The 23,977-nt window shown below is 41.9% G+C and overlaps 1 protein-coding gene across 1 annotated transcript in view; it reads left to right on the forward strand.

The window, feature by feature from the left end:
• Window positions 1-23,977, forward strand: part of malrd1 (MAM and LDL receptor class A domain containing 1) — a gene marked incomplete at its 5' end in the record, with an annotated part of 54,829 nt that overhangs the window by 28,582 nt on the left and 2,270 nt on the right. Inside the window, 13 exons of the mRNA XM_083995281.1 lie at window positions 1,586-1,831; window positions 2,817-2,974; window positions 9,271-9,451; window positions 11,873-12,001; window positions 12,142-12,303; window positions 15,363-15,520; window positions 16,120-16,321; window positions 16,919-17,197; window positions 18,873-19,001; window positions 20,577-20,643; window positions 23,152-23,243; window positions 23,361-23,457; window positions 23,548-23,608. Coding sequence (XP_083851407.1) covers window positions 1,586-1,831; window positions 2,817-2,974; window positions 9,271-9,451; window positions 11,873-12,001; window positions 12,142-12,303; window positions 15,363-15,520; window positions 16,120-16,321; window positions 16,919-17,197; window positions 18,873-19,001; window positions 20,577-20,643; window positions 23,152-23,243; window positions 23,361-23,457; window positions 23,548-23,608 — 1,961 coding nt within the window. The remainder of the gene's footprint in view (window positions 1-1,585; window positions 1,832-2,816; window positions 2,975-9,270; window positions 9,452-11,872; window positions 12,002-12,141; window positions 12,304-15,362; window positions 15,521-16,119; window positions 16,322-16,918; window positions 17,198-18,872; window positions 19,002-20,576; window positions 20,644-23,151; window positions 23,244-23,360; window positions 23,458-23,547; window positions 23,609-23,977) is intronic.

Consider the following 23,977-nt stretch of genomic DNA (forward strand, 5'->3'; position numbering starts at 1 on the left):
CTCTATTACTGCCAATAATACTATTTCATTTTTTACAAATCATCATATCCTGGCAGGTTTTTACCCATCTATGGTTTTTATTCTGCAGTGGCACCAAATTCAGCTAAAGGTGCAGCCTGGGGTTGATTTACATTTAATCTTCAAATTGATATAGTACTGGGATACTGAATGTCATAGGTCGACTAAAAGTAGCAAAATAAAGCAACAGACAATGCATTTACTGTAAACACATTATCTGCTTTTTAAAATATTTGGTTTTAAATATTCTGCGACAGAAAAGTGCAACAACAATTTGAAATGCAACAATAATTAATTTTTTTTTGCAGTTATGCAGTGTTTCTCTAACTTGCCCCCACTAGTCACGGGGCCCCAAGCAGGTGCTTAGTTCGCTTATGCCTTGGGCCGGCTCTGCGCACAGCGATGTAAAGCCTAAAAGTTACCCGACCACCTATACTGATATGAGGATAAATGTGCTCATATACTGTAGATGTAGTGAGATTTAGACCTGTCCTGGGAGAAGTGGCATATTATTAGCTTCAAACATTGATTGGCCTGTTTTAAATGAATCCACCTACAGCTTCAGTCTGCTCCATCCACAGTTGGCAGTGAGTGGGCTTGGCTTCACAGTTGGGGGCCGTGGCTTCCTGGCTTCCTATGTGCCTTTGTTGCGGCACATTTCTTCTGGTCCTGTGCATCTGAAGAGGAACAAAGGATTAGCAGGGACTTATACCCCTTTCTCCCCTTTAATTACAGGGACCACCCCTCTTCATCACGCCTCATGTCCCTTTCTAAAACTCCCCAAAGCCAGGCACTGACCCTGCTGGAATGCCTGGCACCAAACGGGGCAGATTCCAGCCTCTTCCAGCTCCGCAACCCTATGATACACTGATTTGGGCTTATTGCCCCCGTGCTTCTTTGTCTTCTTAAGCCTCTCAGAGGAACCCTGATGGCATATGCAGATGGTCTCCCCACTCTTGGGTTGACTTCTTATGCTCTGAGGTTGTTGATTGTGTATCAGGAATCGATATTTCTGACATTTACTGAATTTGTTTGATATTAAAGGAATCACAGTTATTGGATCTTTTTTAATCAGATGACAAAATCAACACCGCTCTCGTGTTTGTTTTGTAATTATGAAGCTACAGCTAGCAGGCACTTATTTTAGCTTGGCCTGACATACAGACTGAAAACAGGTGGAAAGTGCAAACTGGTCACTAATTCCACATCATGTCTTATTTGTGTAATCTGGACAAAAAATTAGATTTAAGGGTAAAGAGCTGCATTTTATCTTGTCTTTTTACTAACAAGTTATGATAGGCTATGGTCGTCTGTGATCGTTCAAGGTGTTTGTAGTACTATCATTGGCTGGCTGTAAGTTGTAGTCTGTTCGCTAAGCTAGGCTAACCACCATCTAGCAGAATTAACCACAATGTTGTCAATTACCTCTTTGTAAGTAAGTGAATTGGTGTATTTTTTGTATTTATTTATATGAGAACACACACAGCCACAGACTGATTTTGGCAAAACAAGCACAAGTGGCTCTAAATGATATATTGTGTGTATTATGTGTGTGTCATATTTCCAGGCTCCTGTCCTTCAGGCTTCCTGCCATGTGAAAACGGCCGGTGTTTCACTCCGGGGCAGAGCTGCGACTTCACAGACGACTGTGGCGATGGTACCGATGAAAAGGATTGTGGGACTTCCTGCTCCTTTGAGAACGGACACTGTGGCTGGAGGAGGTCCTTGGCTGATAATTTTGATTGGACGCTGGGGACCGGGTCCGTCCAGAGCATACGGCCTCCATATGATCACACTTTGATGGATGAGAACGGTATGTGTAAGATTTCCCCCATGTGTTGTTCCTATAGCGCTCCACGGTGTTTAATTCATGTGCTGTTCCTCACCATCAAGTGATTGATGCAGGGCACTTAGGGCAGTAATTCCATTATAGCCTACCATGTGCATCGTAAAAAGCAATATACATGAATTAATGAATATAAACACATAAACACACAGGTGCATCTATGTCCATTTTAAAAAATACAGTCCTTAAGATTTGAATCCAGTTTCCCAGTGAGCATTAAGTGATGTTTAATATTACTCTACCTCTTTGACAGAAATAAAACACAAGAACAACTTGTGTATCTTGTAACAGTGCAACCAATCAAACATATTTTTCAAAGAAGTCGGTGGATAATAATTCAAACTATGATCTGATTTTCCACACAACAGCAGCACAAAGGGAAAGTTAGGTATCTTTTCTTAGGAGAGGGACAAATATAGCTTGACATAGCAAAATAAAAGCCTCTCTGTGTATCATCACTTCAGTTTTTAAAAAATGTGAAATAGCAACAATTTTCAAGGTTGTGCCAGCCTTGTTTCTTCCAAATTCCTCTTACATGCAAATGCCACTAGAGTTCAGAGTAACAATGGCAGACATTGTTATGAATAATTAAACTACTTATATATCAGAACAGATGAGTAATAAACTCTCAACCCAGCAGCACAGCGACCCTTCATTTCATTTAGCTTTGTATTCAGACATCGTCCAAAGTCTCAAATGACCTTGATTTAACTCAGAAACTTACTGAGTGGGTCCTGTGTCAAAAGGCGGTGTGGCATGAGGAGAGGTGTCAGAAATTACTCTGTGACCCCTGACCCTCCCTCGCCCACCACACTGTCTGTGACCTTTCTGTAATTTGTCACTGACTGGAGGGAGCTGTGTGTCCAGAGATAGTTATTAATCCCTCTCAGCCTCCCCTCCTGCGTCGATGCCCTTCTCCTCCATCACGCCCTCTTCGTCTTCGTCTCTTCAGGTCATTTTGTCTATCTGGAAGCGACTCCGGTGGGACTCAAAGGGGATAAAGCTCATATAAGAAGCTCTGTTTGGAAGGAGTCCAGCGCCATCTGTAAGCTCTCCTTCTGGTACTACATTTCCCACAAGGCCTCGGGAACCATCCGGCTGCTGATCAAGGTGAGCGTGTTTACACAGAATCGTGATAAAGATGAACGATGGATGTTGTCGGAGGCCTGTTCCGTGATGGTTTATGAAACAAGCTCTGCGGACCCACCATCGCCATCCATCATCACGCACGGTTACCATGGTTACGCTCAGTCAGAAACAAAGCCTGATAATATTAAATCATGTTAATGTAGACAGTAATCGGATCATATTAGCGATGCTGTCTAGTGGTCTCAGTAATTTGGTAAAAAGAGCAGTGAGACTGTCAGTCTCTGCCAGTGTGTGATCTATAGGGCAGCTGTGGAGGGGGCTGAAGGTTGTGGTGGAGGTGAGTGATGGGGATCATGGTCACCCCACCCCGCCATCTGGGCAGACTCTAGCCCTGCCAATCGACAAGACCTCTTGCTTGTTAGGTGTTGTGCTGCCTAGTTTGCGTATGCATGGTCGACTTTCAGGGCTTAAGATTCCTACTTCTGCCATTGAAATTCTGCAGTGATTTACTCTGCCTCCTGCCTGTGGTTTGTGTTCCCTCAACTCCATTTAACTTTGTGAGGTACGAGTCAAAGTCCAGGTGCAGAGGTTATGCATGAGTAGATTCATTCACTGCTGTGAATGTGTGGTAAGATGTGTGTGTGTGTGTTTGTGTGTCACATATGCATAGCGAGTGCAGAAATGTTGGTGTGTCTTTGTGTGCGATCCAGAAACTGTTTATGCAATTTGCAAAACAGATCAGCAAGTTATGTTAATTTTTACAAAGTGCCTCTTTTTTCTCCAAGCAGCAACTAGCACCCTCCTCACAAAATTAGCATATTGCAGAAATAACACCAATGCTGTCTCATGCTACAGCAACCAAGTCATGTAGGCAATAGAACCCAGGTTTTCACTTTTTTAAGAGGGGAATCTAACGTGTGAGATGAATTAAGGTTGGTCGGTATCTCTAAAAACCAAAATGTGCCTTATTTTAGTTTGGGTGAGTTTGTACTTTTCCTATGGTTAACAAATCCCATGACCAAAATACCAAAGTCAACCATGAAGCTAACAAACTTCACTGTGAGGCCTCTTTGGCATCGTGACTCACAAACCAGTGAGACTAATGGAACAGAGGGAATCAACAAATCCCATGAAAACCATAAACAACACTGAGCTGCTCCTACAAATACATCCTGTGTCGACAAAGCCTGATAAAGCTTATTCCTCTGAGCTTCTGGCTGCCATTGTTGTAGTGAGTGTGGTCGACCATTGTCTAGAGGTGACATACATACACCCATTGTATAGGTGACATTGTATAGGTCCATATACTGACATAGATGAATATCTTCATATCCCTGAACACCGGCCCTGCAGTAAATACTTGTCAGCACAGCAAGTTTGTTTCTGAAAATATTCTCAACAAATGCACATTTTAGTCTAGTTATGGCAACAAATGGGTTTCCTTTGGGATTGGCAACAAAAACAAAAGTGCAGAATACCATTCATAGGTTTTTAACTTTGCATAAAGAGGCTGTATAATATTGATGCTTTCTTTGAATTTAATTATTGTACAAATACTCTGCCGACCCACTATGGCTATTGATTGTACATTTAAGCCTGTGTGGTGCAGACTGAATAACACCGCTCTCAGAAATTCAAATCATGGGGATTTGCAACTCTTTCCAGCCCAGCCCCGCTGGCTGTTTGATTGATTATGTGACTCTCAGTGAGGGAGGAGATGATTTATGCATGTGGACTACTTTACATGTCCTCCTTAGATGGAAAATGTAAAATTTGGCCTTTTAAAGAAGGTCAGCTCTTGACATGAAAATGAGGTGATGGAATCATTTACACAGACACGCCGACACCGAGGATGGTGAGTTCAGGGGTCATCATGTGTGATTTTAGACATCGAGTGGAGTGTGTTGTCTGTGTGTGTGTGTGTGTTTTTTTTTTTTGTGGAGCATGTGTGAGTAAGCGAGCGAGAAAGAGAGTGCACCAGAGAGAGGGAGAGAGAGAACCAATATCTCAGTTCAGCTTCATACCCTTATAGTCTCCCATGACACATAAAAGATGTATGACATGTGTGACCTAGGAGGTTCAGACACATTAGCACTTACAGATTATTGCTTTGTGCAATAATTTACAACATTACAACATTTTTATTGCCTCTGTGTCGCCTTGAGTCAAAAATGGCTGCATAAATACAAACACACATTTGCGCAGGCATGACTACACACACTCACACTCTCGCACTGCAAAGCAGCCAGGTGTAAATACAGTGTGAGCCATTTCGAAGGTTGATTGAAGAACAAAAGGGGGTTATGGTAATGACGCCGGAGGGGGGAGGGAGGCAGGGGATTACATATACCTGGCACATGCTTTCCCCATGTGAAGCTCCAATAGACCTGTCTGTTATCGCTGATAACTGAACTGTCCTCAGCAGCAGCACAGTGGCCTGAATATGGACAGTACCACTCAGTTTCTCAAACTTACAAACTCATTCATGTGTGAGTTGCATGCAGGATCATGAATCTATAATGCACACATTTGTCAATAATAACACATAAGAACAAGCAAAGCTCCCCTCCCTCCCATTCCCTCATCTCAAAAGGATTAACAGTCAGAAAGTAGTATTTTTCGTATTAGATTAGCTCGCTAATTAGCCAGGCTTTGGGGCAGAGAAAGGATTACGTTTGAATATTTAAACCTTTTGTTGGCGCAAGAAGAGAAAGTTTGGTCAATAAAGTGTACTGTACAAAAAATAATCGAACTACCCCCCTTTCTTCCGTGTGACGACGCTATAACGCTTGTGTCTTGGAGAGATGAATAGTTTCCATTTTTATGCACGGAATATGTTGCCTTTCAGACATCATATACGCAATATCATATTTCATTTTGTGAGAGCAGGCGGTTTGTTTGCTTTCCATACTGACAGATGTATTTCGAATCAGCATACTTTTATGGTAATTGAGATAAATGACTTTACGACGAAGATGCATAGCCTGCCATTAGCTCATTTATGTAGTTACATATGGTGGAGTGGGTTCTAATGTGGCCTTCCATTATGGTGAGCCTGGCATCCACCCGTCAGCCGAAGAGAAGATGTAAATGCAGCTCAACAAGGCTAATCAATTGAACATGTTCTTGAGTCGTAGCACAGGCCGACCACTAGAACAACATGCTAACACAACACGCCCTCTGTGTTATAACATTATTTAACTTAGCAGAGATTGAGGGGAAGAAAGCCGTCGCACTCTGAATTGAAAGTGAGTCGACAGAGAAACAGCTACGAGCGTTTCCATAAAATGAAAAAGCCATGAATACAAATTGGATCTCAGCTTAGTGGAACGTTCAGTATATAGTGAAGACATTCAGGATTTCAAAATTTCAATAAAATAAGCATTTTATTGTGATTACAGCTTTCTTTGTTCTTTTTTTTTTTTTGACTGTCACCGGGGGGATAATAAAATGAAATTATGCAAATGTATATACACTCTTCACGTCAAGCAAAGTGAATTTGTGGTTGCATTGCTCTGACTATGAGTTTGGGAAATGAAGCTTCAAATTGATCAAATAAATGCCCCGCCTGATATGCCACCCAGACATCAAGTGTGAGATGCATGTGTCGGCATCATGCACTCGTCAGCTGCTCTAAGGCTGGTTTTATGGATTGAGCCTTTACTCCATGACATAAATCAGGATAAGTCTTGCTGTAACGCTGCCTATTAATCTATGCTCTCCTCTTACGGTAACAAGATTATTTCAAGCCAGGGCTCCATTGGCATAAAGCGGAGGAGACAGCTTGTGCATGCCTCACCCAAGGGTGCATTTTAATAGGCTTTCAAACTGCAGAGTGGAATGTGACATTGCTCGTCCTCTGGTTTTTAGGATATTAGACCAGGTCTGTTTTACTGCATTCATCCCTCTGTCCACATCGTGCAACAACACGTTCAACAAGTTTGATGTCTTAATTTGTAAGAGCTTACGCTACTTTAATGTTCATTCATTCTCCTACAAAGTTCAAAACGTTTCCTATCGCATTGCGCTAGAGCTGAATTTATGATGTAATGTTATAGACCTGCAGTCATTCTGACAGATTTAACCTCTAGACCAGTTAATGACTTTTAAAAAAACAGTCTTAATTTTAGTCTCATGAGCTTCAGGAGGTTAGGTAGTTAAATCTATACTTTCCTCTTTTAAATACTCTGTGATTTAAGCAGGCAGCGCCTCTCTCTATTGACCTGAAGCTGAGGCAGATTTTAACTATCTTTCCAATTACCTCAAGTGAGAGACCAGATAGAAAATGTGTGTTTCCACAAAATGGATAAATCAGAAAGAGAGAGAGAGTCCTCCTATCCATTCAGCCTCCTCTCAGTTGGCCAACACTGAGCTTCCAGGTTGCTTACAGAGGCATGCGACCCATTAGTCTTGTTTTGGCGTTAAACTTATCGAGTCAGGCTGCCATCCTTTTTCCCATAGAAAGAATGAAACCACCCCGTTAGTCCATCCCTTAATACTTTGTGACTTCCCCACCCCGTCTGTGGCACTCAGCCCAAACCCCTGCTTCCTATTGAGGATGCATAACCACGCTTGCAGCTCTGTGAGTCTGTGTCTGGGTAGAGCAGTGCTTCAGGCTAAATGCAAACCTGCTCACAGTGCAAATGTTGACAGGCTGATGTTAAGCATGTGTGATCCAGATACACCTGGTATTGTCTGTCAGCATGCTTGTTAATGTTCGCCAGTTAGAACTGAATACAAATATAGTATAGATACAGATCAGTGGGATCTTGTTAGTTTGACTGGCACTGTATTTGGTCATGAATGAAAATAAGTGGCCAATTGAATTTGACATGATGTCAGGAAAAGAAAATTCAGGAAATCTCTAAAATCATCCAGATTCATCCGCTCTAGTCCATGAAAATCTGAACCAGATTAAATGACAAGCCATCCAGTAGGTATTATAATTATTCATACATATTTAGTCTGTACCAAAGTGCTCACCTTACTGATGGACCACCACTGCTGTTCATATAGAGATCAGCCAATAATGTGGCTGAAACCAGGTCATGAGAAGAATGGCCTTTTTAACGATTAAAAAAAAAAAAAAAATTCTTGACTGAAAACAGCTGGGAACTGTTGAGAAAATAGTGTGATGGGTTAGAACGACAATTATTGAGCTCATTTGGCCTTGGTGCATTAGTGACTATCTGTGGTGGTGAATATGGGATCAACTCAAAACAACTAGACTGTGTCCATGCATCAGTCCAAGAGTTTCATTACTGATGTGTTTTTTTTAAGTGGTCTCTGGGAAACAGGAATACCTGGATAAACTTGTTGTAGCATCAGTGTTGGTTTATTGATTCCACTCTATTCATAGCATCTATTATTCATTATAAAATCAAGAACATACTGTATAGAATATCACCAGACCTACGCTGATGTTTTTTATTTATTGTTTCCTCCTTACTCCGTACTTTCATCAATGTGATAAAAAAGAAGGCAATGTTACCATAGTAACATTTTATCATAAAATTTTGTTCTGCGATGCTCCTTGGTATATTCCACCACAGTATACGTATCTGTATGTGTATACGGCCTCTGTGCTACTATTATAACATTTAACAAAGGACAGAGAGAGCTGTTAGCTTTTCACTTCGCTTCTACAACCTTTACCATAAATCCTGCGTTCAACACATCGTGCCCTTGAGATAAAACATTGTCTTTAATGTGATGTATTATGACTGTAAAAACGTCTCATTCATGTTCTTGACATGACATTAAAACCCACCGGTGAGACATTTGCTCAGAACACATAGATCCTCCAAAACCCCTTTTTAAAGTCACATTTGTTGTTTCATTATTTCAGTCATGATTTAGAGCCTTGCTTGCACCATGGGAAAAGACGGAGAGGATTTAAAGATCTTAATGTGTTCCATATGTGGCATGAGAGAAATCCGCTGCCATAGCTCCAGAGCAGCACAGTTGTTCTGTGAATAGCAGGTCTCAAGGCAGAGGAACTTATTACTGCAATGTTATGCTAATGAGACTTTAATGACTCCCCTCAGATGGCACTCTGTGTTTCTCAGCCGCAGCAGTCTGTCCAGAAGTTAATTTCTGTTCATTTTAACTTAAAGGTCTTCACTCTTGACATGTGTCAGCGATGATACTCACATAGTGTATGTCTTTCACAATCACCACTGCTGTAGCTTCGAGTCCACTTTGAGGCTCTTTGAAGTGATATTCCAGTTGACGTTAGCTCCGGTCGGTGTAACCAGAGCATTATGTGAAATGCCACTGCGTGACGATCTTTTGTCATCGCTGCTCTTCTCCTGCAGACGGAGAATGATCTGCTGGAAGCGTGGAATAAAACGGGGCATCAGGGGAATAAGTGGAACCGAGTCGAGGTCCCCCTGAGGAAGCTGAGGAACTTTGAGGTGATATTCGAGGGGATTCGCTCGAGGGATGTGAGCGGAGGAGCTGCCCTGGATGACCTGGAGTTCATAGACTGTGCTCCAAGTAGGTGATATATATATATATATATATAGTGCACCCTTTTTTTAACAGTTTAAATGTCTCTAACAAATGGAACCAAAATAAGATATGAAAAAAGTTTCTACTACTACCTATAGACACTCAAAAAACTAAAATCTAGGCAGTGTTACAAAGTGCATTTCCACCACTAATAGTTTATTAAAGTTAAGAATGTATATTATATTTGTCTGTTTGAGAGGTGTATCCTATCCAGAATGATGATGAATTAATCTCTTCTTTTATCCACCACCAGTGTATTGATTTTATGAGCTAATACAAAACTAACATTTCCTTCGGCCTCATCTGTACTTTAAGTTTTGACCGGATCAACAGATGACATCATGCCAACATGGTAAACATTACACCTGTTAATCATTTGGGCCGTGGGTAAGTGCAGCTTCAAAGAGCTGCTGCAGAGTCCTACATGTATGCAGTCTTGTTATGTGAGGCTGGGCGCGCCATACTTGGCAGTGTCACAGGCTTTTTCACAGATTTGTTTGCCCAAGAGGACGGCATTACTCTGGGAAATTACTGCCATTGTAATGAACACTATAAACTCTGCAGATCATTTACTATTTAAAAAAAAATTGGCGATCAACAAGCACCACAACTACAGTTCTGTGAATCCTGCACCCCCACTGCTTTTATGATTTATTTATGTAATAAGCAAGTCAGATTTTTACAACAGAAACTCGCATCTAAACAATGCAGTGTGGAAATAATAAAAAGCCCACTGGCGCTGTTTGCTTATGCCTTGTTGGCTTATAAATTAAGGTTATTGGCCTTTTTAGCCCAGGTGCCTCTGCAGCTGTGTCATCTTGGGTTGAGGTATTTAAAATGTGCAATTGCTGTAGATAAGCAAAGTGGATGGGAAGGGTCTAGAAATGTCATTGTTCCTAAATGGAGCGCCGTAGCTGAAAGCCTGAAATCTCACCACCTGGTAAAGCAATCAGAGTCGCTGCTATTCAGCAAACCTCTGCACATATATTAAAGTGGCTGTGTGCAGGGTGGCAGCACAAATCTTTCTTATTGCCTCTGTCATTTAAAAGTAGTAGGCTTAATTTGCCTAAACTTTTCAAAGTTTAGGGGAAAAAACATTAAGGCTTTTAGAAACTGTCTTTAAGCCATTTACCATCAGTCAGGTTTTCATACCAGCCTATGTCTACAGTAACTTTGGTTAAAAAGGCCTGGCCTTGTGTGTGAAGCTTGCTGAACCTGCAAATCGACTCTAAGATTAAAGAACACCAACAGTTCATGTAAGAACCTCCGAATTCACGGTTCCTCAAAGCACCTGAATAAGTAATCGGAGAAGTGAAAGTAGCCCATAAAGGACCAAACTAATAGATTTCATTATGTGGATTAAATGACATTAAACTTCTCTTCTGATATTCCCCGTCCTCATTTTATCAACTGTGTTTCCAATATATCGTCACCACTGTGAGATCTAATTAAACCGCAAAATTATTTTATGATCTCGCCATCCGATAGTTTGGGATGTGAAACAGATTTGGTTACTGACACACTGAGTGTATGGGCAGAGAAAGGAATACAGACAGAGCTAGTATGTCTTAGAGGGGGGGGGCGTTCGATTCTCTGAGTGATGACAGTTGCTGTCAGTCGCCTTTTGATGTTTATGCCGGAGACAGATGTTCCACATTAAACGGGACCTGGCACAAGGCTGGACACCATGTGGGACGTCTCCTTGCTCTGCCAAGGCCCTCTCCAACACACCAACATAAACACACTTACATGGGGAGACATAAATAGTGACCCAGAGACAAGCCGAGGCATAGATCAAAACAGACTGAGAGGCGTGCATGCAAAGACTGACAAGCAGACAAACTGTCTGTCCAAAACTAAATGACACTTATGCACAACTTCCATCAAATTTCATAGCGTGCCAAAATGGGTTTTTCAGTTCATTCTATGATGGTATTAACCCCGCTGACCTCCTGGAATGAAGTTCAACTCTTTCCTTTCAGTCATCATTTAATGTCTCTGCCTTTGAAGTCTTAAAAGTGCACACACATCCACACACACACACACGCAAATATCGTAGTTGTATGAGTGTGCGCTCTGATCCACCTGATCTCTCTTCCTTCCTCTCCGTTTCCTCTCAAACAAGGCGGAGCTGGCGGAAGGAGGCTTTGATTTCCCTGACAGGCCTTTGTCTGCTTTTGTTTACTGTCTTCTTCACTGCTGGTGCAGAGAAGAAGAAGGCAGCGTTTTAATAAGACACTGTTGTTCATTGTCACATTTCCTCTGATGCTATATTTAATTTATATGTTAAAGAGTATATACAGCACTGTGACGTTGTGTCTAACTGGCTGCTGACGACCTGATGGAGAACAGGAATTCTTGCTTCCCCTGAAGATCTGGTTGTTTGTCTGTGTGTGTGTGTTTTAGATGTTGTGGAGCCAGTCAGCTGTCCTGCTGTCACAGACTTTGTGTGTCACAATGGCGACTGCATCGAATCCCACCTGGTGTGCGACAACAAGGCCGACTGTGCTGATGAGTCAGATGAGATAGACTGTGGTGAGTAGAAATGGGATCTAGATTTCTTTGGAATTGGAAGAGAATCTGTCCGACTGCAGAGCAGAAAAACAACTTTCAACCCACACTCAGCCTTTTTTTTTTTTTCTTCTTCCATCTCTCTCTCCACGTCTGTCTTGTAGAAAGTACACTTGGCTTGCCAGGTGCTTGTAATTTCAACATGGATGATAACCAATGGGAAGAATCCTGCCAGCTTTCTCAAGACCACGATGACGACTTTGACTGGAGGATAGGTCAGAAGACTGAGACGTCAGGAGCCGGACCCCACAACGACCACAGTCCAGGTCAGTCGCCTCTCTGCTGCTGACCTCATCTCTGACAGATGAGACAAATCCCGTCATTTATAGGGGGCATAAACAACACCGTTATCATTTTCTGTTCTAAAACTAAAAAATGTTTGTTTTTTTGTTCGTTTGTCATAAAATGCTAGCCTAGAACGCACCCTAGCGGCTGGGCTTAACGCGATGACGACATACATTTTAATTGGCTTGTCAGGCTAACGTCATCCTGCTCTTTGCTCTGATTGGTCGAGTGCTACCCTATTGCGTGCAGAGGCAGTTTGAAAGACAGCCTTCATCCCGCCCCTTGGATTGAGCCGAGGTCTACCGGTCGTTGCCAGACTATACATTTTAATGATATAGTCTGGCTTGTCAGGCTAATAAAATGCATCACAACATTGTTACACTTTTAGCTCCATAAGTGTTAATAAGTGCTACAGAACTTCCCATGCCGAAAAAATCATATTCTCAAGTCATGAAGAGACATGTTGGTTTGGTACAACACCCAACAAAAACCACATTTTTGATCTTATATTATGGAAGAAAAAAAAAAGAAAGAAAACATTTCTATTTCAACTGAAACCGCATATTTTAACCCCAATAACTGCCAACATAGAAATGGGAAACCAATGACAATGTGAACTATGTTTCACAGAAAGAGATAACTTATAAGTATTTACCAGTAGCTAACATCTGTATGTAGCTTGTTAAATACACTGGATTTTCTTCACTTCTCAGTTTCACTATAGAGGGAACTGTCATTACAGTGTGTATATATATATATTGTTTTAGGGCAGTTGGTCTGCGGAGGATTGTTACCACTAGGTTGCAACAGAAAACATTTTAATTAGCGTGTCTGCCACTTGCTGTTGCTGAACTACTCTGCAATATGCCCAGCATTGCAGATACCCACTGATTCCTCTTCTCCTTGGCCACGTTTATGCACACACAGAACTTGGTTAAAGTTTCAACACCACTGTCTCGGTTTAGCATTGAAACGAAAGACACAACTTGTTCACTGGAGAAACATTCAGCTGAACCAATGATCTTTCCCCAACCTTTTCCAAAGAAAAGTTTTGCTGGCTCAACCTAACCACATGCAGGGCTCAGGAGAAAAACCTCTCCCTTCATTCTCCTTTTTCACTGGCAACCTCGCCTGTGAACACAATCTCTGAAATGACTACATGAACGCTCCTTCAGGTTTTAATTACAAGCGGGAAACTCGAGAAACAATTTCCTGTAAGGGTTTGTGAGTTTGACCGACCTTTGACCTTTCTTCAACACTGCAACATGAGCATAAACACAGCTGTGCATTTATACCATGGCTCTTGTTTTTATTCAAAACTCACTCGGGGAGTTTGTTTGTCGAAAAAAACAAAACACATTTGTCAGAATTAGGACCAAACAAGTCGTGCATCCTCCTGACGTGCTCCTTGTTTTCAGCTCTCAGGCAGCTCCGCCTTTGTAATTACAACTTGACAGTTGGGAAATGGGAGCTTCTGACGTGCATGTAGGCAGGGTTAATAATACATCCTGATCAGTGCCACGCTGAGTCAAACTGAGCTTAACAGCTATGGACTCGTTGTTTTTGTTGTTGTTGTTTGTCATGTATCCAATGATGCTACTCTGTTGAAACATGATTTTTTTTCTTTGCTCTTCACTAAATGAGAATAAATCACCATTGCTGGTGCAGGCGTTGTAATTGTCCTATACAAGGCAATGCAAACCTCTATTTTGCTTGCAATTTTCATTCATGAGTAGTTGTATTCTGCGTTGGCTGTTGGGATTCCCTGGACAGAAATTTAAGCAAAGTGCTCGCCTCAGTTCTTTAACAGTTGTTCGATATAGGACTGTTTACAAGAAGGTACTGTTCGACAATGTTGCTAATCAACAGAATTTAAAATTCTTAAACATTCTGCATCTCAAAATGCTTTTAAAATAAATTCAATTAGGATGGTTGAAAAAAATATGTGTCATAAAATATCAATGTTATGACATTTATAATATTTTTGGACTTCAGCCATTGATTTATTGTAAAAAGTAATTAATAATTCATCAATTTATATAAGCATATAATTGTTAGTTGCCTTCACAGATTGTGGGATAGGATCACATGAATCATTTAGAGATTTATTATATACTACATCATACTGGAAGCTGTTTGCAGGGACAATGTAAAGGGGGTGTTGGACTGGGGGAGGTGGTAACGCCAAGTCAACATATCAGCCAATATATTGCAGTAACGGACTGTAAGCTTGAGGACAGAGGCTACCAGTGTTTTTATGCTGACTGTGCCCTCGTTGAACCAACTGTGCTATTGTGTGATCTGCTGTGGCTATAATTCCTCCTTATAGTGGCTGTCGGTGGGTGCACGCCCACTTCTGATTGGCCAGTTGAGTTTATTGATCTTGAAGATGAATCTGGACACTGGGGCATTGTGTCATAGATTAAATTGATGATCTCACCACAGTGCAGATCGATAAACCTGGCCGTCTGTAATAACACACACACACATAATATAAGAGAGCTGCACAAGGACAAGACATGACTGTGCAGACATCATGTCTCGGCGTTATCAGGTGACGTTAAACTCTGAGGCGACATCTTTGTACACAGCTGTCGTTGGGAAACAATGTTTACATGAATGAATGCGCAGGCTTTGGTTTGGTTTTCAGTTTTTGAGTCAGAGGGGAAGAATCTCGTGTTGTGGGTGGGAGAGTTTGCTGCGTGCTCTGGATTGTGTTGGCTTAAATCCCTTTTAACTCATGTGGAAAACTCCCACTTTGTTCTGGCATCGCACAGATGCTGTCTCATCTCTGAGCCCGAGCCGAGCCGAAGGAGCTCTGTGGAGCTTTTGGCTGCGGGCTACAATATTTCACAACAGCTCCGATGCCCCCCTCCATCTAAACATTATGTATATTGGAATCAACAGAAGAAAGTTATTGGATTTCTATCTTGCAGGGAAGCTGAAATTGGATGGTTGAACGGCGTTTAGCACACAATGATGTATTAGCCATATCTTACATGAATGTAAAGTGTTCTATACTCTGTTGTTTGTCTTGAAGGTGGTTGGGGGAACTTCTTGTACATACACTCGGCTGCCCAGAGGGAGGGCGACGTCGCCAAGGTGACAACCAGGAGTCCGTTTCCAGGCAGCATCGGCCTGTGTCACCTGCGCTTCTGGTTCTTCATGCACGGCTCGGACAAGATGGGAACACTGAGGGTGATCTAATCCGAGCCGCGTTTCCATAAATGATTCAAAGTCTTGTCTGTTTCATCGGGCGTCAAGCTTCCGAAAATGTTTTTCTTTCCGTCACCGGCTGTCAGATGATCCATCACAGTCAACCCAGAGGCTTAATTTGCTTTTTGTCAGAGATTTCTGCCCCGTTTTACTGAGCCTCTCGGTGTGTCACCCTTTGCTCACTGTCAATCACCTGATACCCACAGGAAGGAATAAAAGTCTCCCTGCCAGGAAATAATCCATCAAAGCAGATCACCTGACAAACTTAATTATCACATCCATCGTTTCATGTCTTTTTTTAGGCGTCTTTGTTAGCTGGGTTAATTTCAAAACAACAAACAAGAAGCAGATGTTTAAAAGAAATCTAATAATGTTCTTTCACTTCAGTTCAGAGTTTTTTTTCAATAGTAATGGATTGTTTTAATATTTTTGATTGGCCTACTGCGTCTTCTTCCCCCCTTTACAGACATGATTGTGTCACAGTTGTGGTTTTGTTGGTAACTGCAGATTGTGCTGCTTGTAGACTGAAATACATTTCTGTTTTGCCGTTTTAAAGATTAAATTTACTTCTCGCTCTATAGGTCTACACTGCCGGTCCCAGTGGTACCCGTCTCTTGATGTGGGCAGCCGCCGGAAACCATGGCAACCAGTGGACATATGCGAATGTGATCTTGTCTAACCCGGCACCTTTCAGAGTGACCTTCCAGGCAGAAGTGGGTGGAGACATATGGACAGACATCGCCTTGGATGACATTTCCTACACCGCGGAGTGTATGGTCGGAGGTAGAGCTATTACACTGTTTTTTCTTCTCCTCCGTGGTCGTTTTGCCCTTGCGCTTCCAATTACTTTTTGTTTTTTTCCTCATTTCCTGCTCTGCCAACACTCTGCTCATTTTTCACGCTTTTTCCTCCCAATTTTCACCTTCTCCCGCTTCCTCCCTCTTCCACACTCTCTGTCCTCCAACGAGCCATGCTCCTCTCCTTTCCATATAAATCGTACGGGCCCTCAGGAAGAGTGTAGTGAGTTAATGGAGCCCGTTGCCCCCTAGGCCCGTATAAATTCACAGTGAAGACTGGGTCAGACATGAGGGACAGGACAGAGGGCAATGGGGGGAAAAAGCAATTACATTTATATTGTGTTGTTTCCTCACTCTCACCCCTCCGTTCTCCCTTCACCCCTGCACTGCCTCTTTTCTGCAAAGTATAGCACCTGTGATCGCAGAAAAAGCAGAAAACCTAATATCAAACCTTTTTTTTCCCCACCGTGCACAATTTGATTCCTCACTCCAAGTTGTTTGCTGCGTGTGAACAACACTCAGCTCTCTGTGTGCTTGTGCATTCATGTGATATGTGTCTTTCCTGTGATGTGTCCCCCCGCAGGACCAGTAACTCCTGAGCCTCTGACCTGCGGCGTGGACCAGTTCCAGTGTGCGTACTCCTTCCAGTGCATCCCCGAGAGCTGGCGGTGTGACGGTGAACCCGACTGTGCCGACAAGTCCGATGAAGAGCAATGTGTGACCGCGGTGCCCGGGACTCTTCCTCCTCAAGACCGCTGTCCCTCTGGGTATTTTCAGTGTTCAAACTCCCTCTGTCTCCCCGCCATACTGCGCTGTGACGGCGTCCCCGACTGCCCCGATGGAGAGGACGAGTACAGCTGCCGTAAGTATGTGTATGGACGGTGTTTGATGGACCAATGGGACAGACAACATCTGCAGCATATCACATATTTTGCTTATGGCTTTGATGTGAAAATTACAAATCTCTTTAATGATCTGAATCCGTTCCTTCAGTTTAGATTAGCTCCTTTACGTGATCAAATCTACATTTAAATGCATTTCACTGCGTACGTGAGTAAGCGAACACATCATCATTCATACTGTTGACACACTGGCTACTGATTATACTGTCGAACATGTTATGTCTCCTCTGCATAAAACTCACCTACACGAGTACTAATTATGAGGCTAACACCTCAGCAGACCATTATTTGCAGCAGTTATAACATTATTATGCTTTCTGTGCTTTTCACTGCCTTTTAATGTGATTTTAATGAGGATGCAATTCCCTGTGCGTCACGGCCACACTGACAAAGGTGCTGCTCATCCCTAGAGAGGAGAGTTTGATTGCAGAAAGGATAGTAATTAAGTTGATGAAAATGGTGATTCAGTGTGGTCGGGTCACTTTTGAGGATTTCGTATTAAAGTTGGAACATGCACTGACACGTGTGCATTCATTTATCTGCACCTCTGTTGCAAGAATGTGTCTCAAAGCTGCTAAGATCTCTGCCAATTTCTTATAAATTCCCCGAAACACTTAGAAATTCAACAGTGTCACTTCTTTCCAGACATTGCTCGGTTTGCTCTGAATGATCCACGGGTTTCGCTGTAAACTGTTTTCACTGGAAACAGAAGAAGGAATAGTTTCAATAAAAACCGCCGACAGCAGCTTCTGTTGATCATCCAGAGAAGCTGCAACGCTGTCAACACTGATTTTTCAATATTACAAGCTCCGCTAATTAAATTTCCTTCACCTCCTTTTTGCCGGGGTGAAGACAGACATCTCACCGATACATATCATAAAACCTGGGCACATAAAAACCAAACTGACTGAATATCACTGCGGATAAATGACATTGAAACAAGCTGAGTTGCTGGCCCTTGAATTTGAAACAGTCAGTCAAACTTTACTCCTTTCTGTCAAGGCCTGTGTAGCACTATTTCTTCTAGTCCTAGAGTAATTTGTTACATCTTTCAAACTGATACTCCTGTGTTGTCGTCCTGGCTTTACCAATCTCCTCATTTGAAACCCTCTGACTTTTAAATCCCTTCACAAACCCATTCTTGTTCTGACAGCCTCTGAATCTCTGCTACATGATCAGTTGTATTCTCTGTTAGATTTATTTACCTTATTATTTTCACTTTTCATAATTTAATTGTGTTTTCAAGCACTTTGTTCACAAGTTCTTGTTTCTAATTGTGTTTTGACTTGACATCACTGGGTCCATAGAGGGAACATGCTGCAAACAGCTTGTTAAACTGCACAAGTGAAGTGAATTGCTTGAGTTTTCATGCATGAACTGATGGCACGTCCTCTTAAAAAAGAATCCCTCCCTGTGAGACTAATGTCCGTACAGCAAAGCATACACACATTTTCTCACAGATTAGGATCAAAGTGTCAAAGCAGCTTTGAATTCTGTAATCCCTTTTATAGTATGCTCCTCATAGTGATCTTTGAATTCGCCACCCAGACCCCCCACTCCTCTCCTCTCTCTCTCTCTTTCTTTACATATTTTACCAATTTTTCCTGTCTGTGCTTCTCGTTTTTCCTCCACCAGCTCTGCTGCAGTGTGAGCTGGGAGAGCTGGTGTGTGAAGGGGGTTCACCTGCTTGTATCCCACTTCAGAAGCGCTGTGACCACTCGGCCGACTGTCTGCCTTTCCTCTCTGATGAGTCCAGCTGCAACGGTAACGTGTTTTTACCTCCCGTCCATCCTCCACTTCATGACTCCCTGACCTTGAAGACACAGTGGCATCTACTTCTGAGTATATCGTTCTTCCATCAGTTTACAGCTAGGTAACACACGCCTATCTCTATAACACATTATAACCATACTTATAATGAGGTATAATGCAGTTGTAGCACAGTATAACTATAGTTATAAACACTCATAAATGATCATAATGCTTTATAACAATAAGCATAACACACTATAAAGCATTATCATGACTTATAAGGTCAGGTATTATAATAGGTTATAATTGTTAGTAACTCACTGACAATGACCACATCGATAATGCATTATTAATATAGTTATAATGTGTTAGAATTGGCTTATGAACGTGTATAACTATCATTATAAACACTCATTAATTATCATAAGGCTTTATAACAATAAGCATAAGACATCATAAAGCATTTTATAATGGCTTATAAGGTCTTAGTATTATAATAGAGTTATAATGTTCTATAATGTGTTATGCTTAAGTCTTATGTGATTTATGAGTGTTTATAATGATAGTTACACACGTTTATAAGCAAATTATAACACATTATAACTATATTTATAATGCATTATAAATGTGGGCATTGTCAGCCAGTTACTAACAATTATAACGTATGATATAATACCTGACCTTATAAGTCAAGATAAAATGCTTTATAGTGTGTTATGATTATTGTTATAAAGCATTATGATCATTTATGAGTGTATAGTTATACAGTGTTATAACTGCATTATACCTCATTATAAGTATAATGTGTTATAGAGATAGGCGTCAAGTAAAGTGTTACCTCTAGGTGCATGACAGGCTGTTGCTCTTTTATCCGTTTGTGTACATAAAACATGATCTTTCATTATTACACACTGTTTTTCACTATATTACACTCTCCCATGAGTCACCAATCACTTTAGACTTCAGTATTGCCAAGGCTTCATTGATTTCCACCCAAGGCACTGTCTCTCAGGACATTTTGAAGTCGCACTGCTTAGTCTTCAAAGCACACTTCGCAGGTTACTGGATGCTGCCAAAACCCATTAAACCCTCCACTCCTCCGCGTTTTCAGGAATAAGACCAAACCTCCAATTTAACCTGCATTCAGTGCCAAGCCAAAGTCACTTCATCAGGGGGCCGCGCAGCGCACCAGGGTTTCCGTAATGGTGTTTCAAACATGATGATTATTTAACAGGCAACCCTCGCACAACCTATGGAGGCAAGAGTATTTGTCATCAGAGAGAGAGACAGAGAGCAGGAGAAAAGATGTATTATAGGATGTTTGTGGTTTAAGGTACATGCTGATGTTGACTGGAGAGGTTAATGGATGTGAAAAGGCACAGTTATTCCGAGTAGCATAATTCACTATAGTTTCCTTTTCTTACGTCAGAGCGGCAACATGCTTGAGTGTGCCTCTGTTTCCTGTCAGGTCAAGAGAGAAAGGGAGGATGACAGAGAAACAGAGAGGAAGAAAAGCTTTGGAGGATTTTCTTTTTTCTTTCATACAGTATTCAGCAGTGACGGTCAGCTTCTTTTTTTTTTTTGCAGATTGTCCTCCGACGTATTGTCTGGATCGCGGCTCATGCCTTGTGGAGAGACATGGGCCTGTTTGCATGTGAGTTTAACACACAAACACACACGCGCATACACACCTAGACGCTCATAAACATGCACAAACAAAGATAAGTATCATGTCTCCTCTTCCCAGTCCCCCTCCCACCCCTTTATCTCTCTTTGTGAGACTTAAAACATGGAAATCCCATCAGTCTTGTTTCTTTCCCTGGAAAAGACACGCTCCATGAAGCATGTGGGAATCTGCTTATCCCCCACAGCTTAACCAGGGTGGTTCTGCCCTCGTTTATCCACCAGTTCAGTGTTTCCTGGGAATCTCTGATGGATTCTCCTGGTCAATATTTAAACACAGCCCCCTGCTACCAATGGTTTTATCGGTAAGACCACAAAAAATATTCATGCATCAGATTAATCTCGTCTCAAAAACACATTCAGGAGAAACACTATGCTCGCTCTGTTGAATCTGGTTGTCTGCATCAGCAGCTTGGAATGCTTGCAATGAGATATTTCATTATGAAAAAGTAAGAATGCAATTATAGGACTTAGTGCTGGATCTGCTAACATCATTATGCACCTCCGAGAGAGGTTCACATTTCTCCATTCCTGTGTCAAAAGGTTCAATTTTCCGAAAGAAAATGATTTGGATTGTGGAGCAGGCGCGCGATATGCGTTCTCATGTCGTCACATCAATTTTCCGTTTCACTGTGACATTTGTGTTTGTTGTTGAATTTTATGACTCGATATATTGTCATATTTTCCGGCGGGACAAGTCATCGTGCACAGTTCAGCAGCTGATAGGAAAATCCCTCTCCCGCCAACAGCTGCCTCGGGTCTTTATGCAGGTCGCTGACATCCTCCCTCACACCTGTCACTGCAACGCTGTCAACTGTATAGACAAATATTTTCCCTTCTAGTATCTGTCACAGACCGTTTTGCTTTTTAGGAACTTTTCACTGCGTCTAACTTCTTGACAAATCATTCCCTCTTTACTTCTGTCAGAGTGCGCTGCGCTGATGACACATCATTAGTCCCCCTCCCCAAATACAACTTTCGACACAGCTGAATTTGTTATGATTTGTGAAAGCAGGCCCAGTGTGTCACCTTGTGTCACATAATTGAAAATGCAAACACAAAAACGCCTTTGGTTTCTGATGGAAGAAGATATTCTAAAGCTGTTTGTTGTAGAAATGCTGCTGCTCTCGTTTTCTCTTTCAGCCTCCTTGTCTTTGATTCTCCTTCCCTTCATTCATTCCCCCTGCCCAACATTCCCCAATGCAATGCCGCCACCACTGCCTCCTCATTATGTAACAGGACTTCACCACCACCATTCACTGTGCGTTGTGGTATGGAGGGCCTGACGCTGTTCCAGCATTGATAACAGCCGTAGCTGTAGCAGAACCCAAGGCCGGCAGCGGAGGGTACCTGCAGGCTCAGTATTTACGTCACGTTTCTGCACTCTGCTAAGCAGGATCCACAGGGGCACCAGGCCAGGGACGGCCCGCTGCCACGGCCAGACTGTCACACAATATGTACCCTGACCCCCTCTGAATGATAATGACACAGTGTGGCTTTGCTGAGAGCTGAGTGTTTCGCATTAGAAGGTCAATGTTGCTCCGAAATCAAGCTGATACTGAACAGATGTTGACTTGGAGCACAGTCTTCATTTGGAAGAAGAGGAACTTACTCTTTTTTCCCAGTGATGCAGCTCAGCAGACGGGGCCAAACTATGTGCAATTAGTCCGTGTTTCCATGCAGGATGTCCAGCGGATAAATTTTGCACCATTTGTCCGGATAGTGTTTTTTTTTTCCAAATATAGTGAGAGAGAAAGTGTGTGTTTATTTGTAGTCTATTTGCTTTATCTGTTCAGCCTTGTGTTTTATTTATTTAGTTTCATTTTTATCATTGCTGTTGCATTATCATGTGTTAATCTCTAAAGACTTTCAACTCCCCTATGTTTTTGCAATGACCCCCAGGCCCATTAATTCCTTTTGTAGAGGCAACTCTTTAAAAAAATAGGTTGTAAATATTTTTCTTTTAATGGCCTGCTAATTTTCTAAAACAACACTGTAGCTTTTAGCAACGACTCCACAGAGAGTAATCTTTTTATTCAGGACTATTTTCAGCTGTTTATTAATACACAGTCTTTACAGCCGGAGGAGGGTGCATGTGGTTCATCACCATGAAGGAACCATCAGCCAAAGGGAACAGTGGTTCACTGATGTATTTTAATAGACTGCAATGAAGCGCTATTACACAGAGTGAGATTAGCCTCACAAACTTTACTTTTTAATTATTAATTATTGTTTGTGGTCTTTTTAATTTATTGACAAAAATAATAGTATAAATAGATCACCACATATTTACTTTTATATCTTCACAGTTTTTATTACCTTATCAGCCTCCCTTTAAACGACTATACCTGCACCACAAGTTTGTGGACAAAATGATGTTTGTTTTTTTATTTTGCTCCAGGCTACCCACGGATACCAGCCTTAGTATCAAATATACATAGATACATCTCCAGACTGTTTTCCTTATGTATGATCACAGGTGTCATCCAGGATGGACAGGAAACCGTTGCCATGTGAGGGAGAAGCCGTCTCTCTCCACTCCGACACCCACACCAGAGGACACACAGCTGGGTAATAGCTCGTCCCTATTAAACTGTCTCACGTTAAAGTATTTACTGTATCCTTTACATATCCTGTGAAGTCTCAGTTTACTGAAGGCAGTTTTGAATGCACCTCCCGTCTGTTTAGATTCTGTGTACGTTGGCATCGCTATCGGACTGCTGCTGCTCGTAGCCGGAGTCGCTGTCTGTGTTCTGGCTTCATGCAAGAATAAATGTTTCCCAATGTGAGTTCTGGTAAAAACTGTTGCTCCTTTTGCTAATGATGATGTTGTTGGTGTTGTTGGTGATGATAATTGCATCTGCTGGCTCCGCAGAAAACATGACCCGATGGACTATGGGGTGATGGATAACCCAAGCTTGGACTGCAGTGCAGAGGTCAGTGCACAGAAATGTCCAATCAATCATCAGCAAATTCTGTTGGAGCAACATTAGGTTTCTCAGCTGTACAAATCTAATTTTTCCACCATTCGCCTCACATTTATTCAATAAGTGGATTTAACATTAGGAGGAGGTTGGGAGGTGATTGCAAGGCCTTTCTGCTAGATTACATTTTTGATTTAGGATTATTGATTTTGTGGTTTATGTGGATATTTGTGCACTTGTGTGTGTTTTATATATACACATAGAGTGCGTGTACAGCAGGTAGAGACAGTGACTGAACTACATAATCTGATCAAATGCAACACCACAAGCTAAGGCGCCAAAGACAACCACTTTATTCTATTTCTTTTTGACGCAGCTAAG

Source organism: Trachurus trachurus (assembly GCF_905171665.1).
Source record: "Trachurus trachurus genome assembly, chromosome: 20".
Taxonomy (NCBI): Eukaryota; Metazoa; Chordata; class Actinopteri; order Carangiformes; family Carangidae; genus Trachurus; species Trachurus trachurus.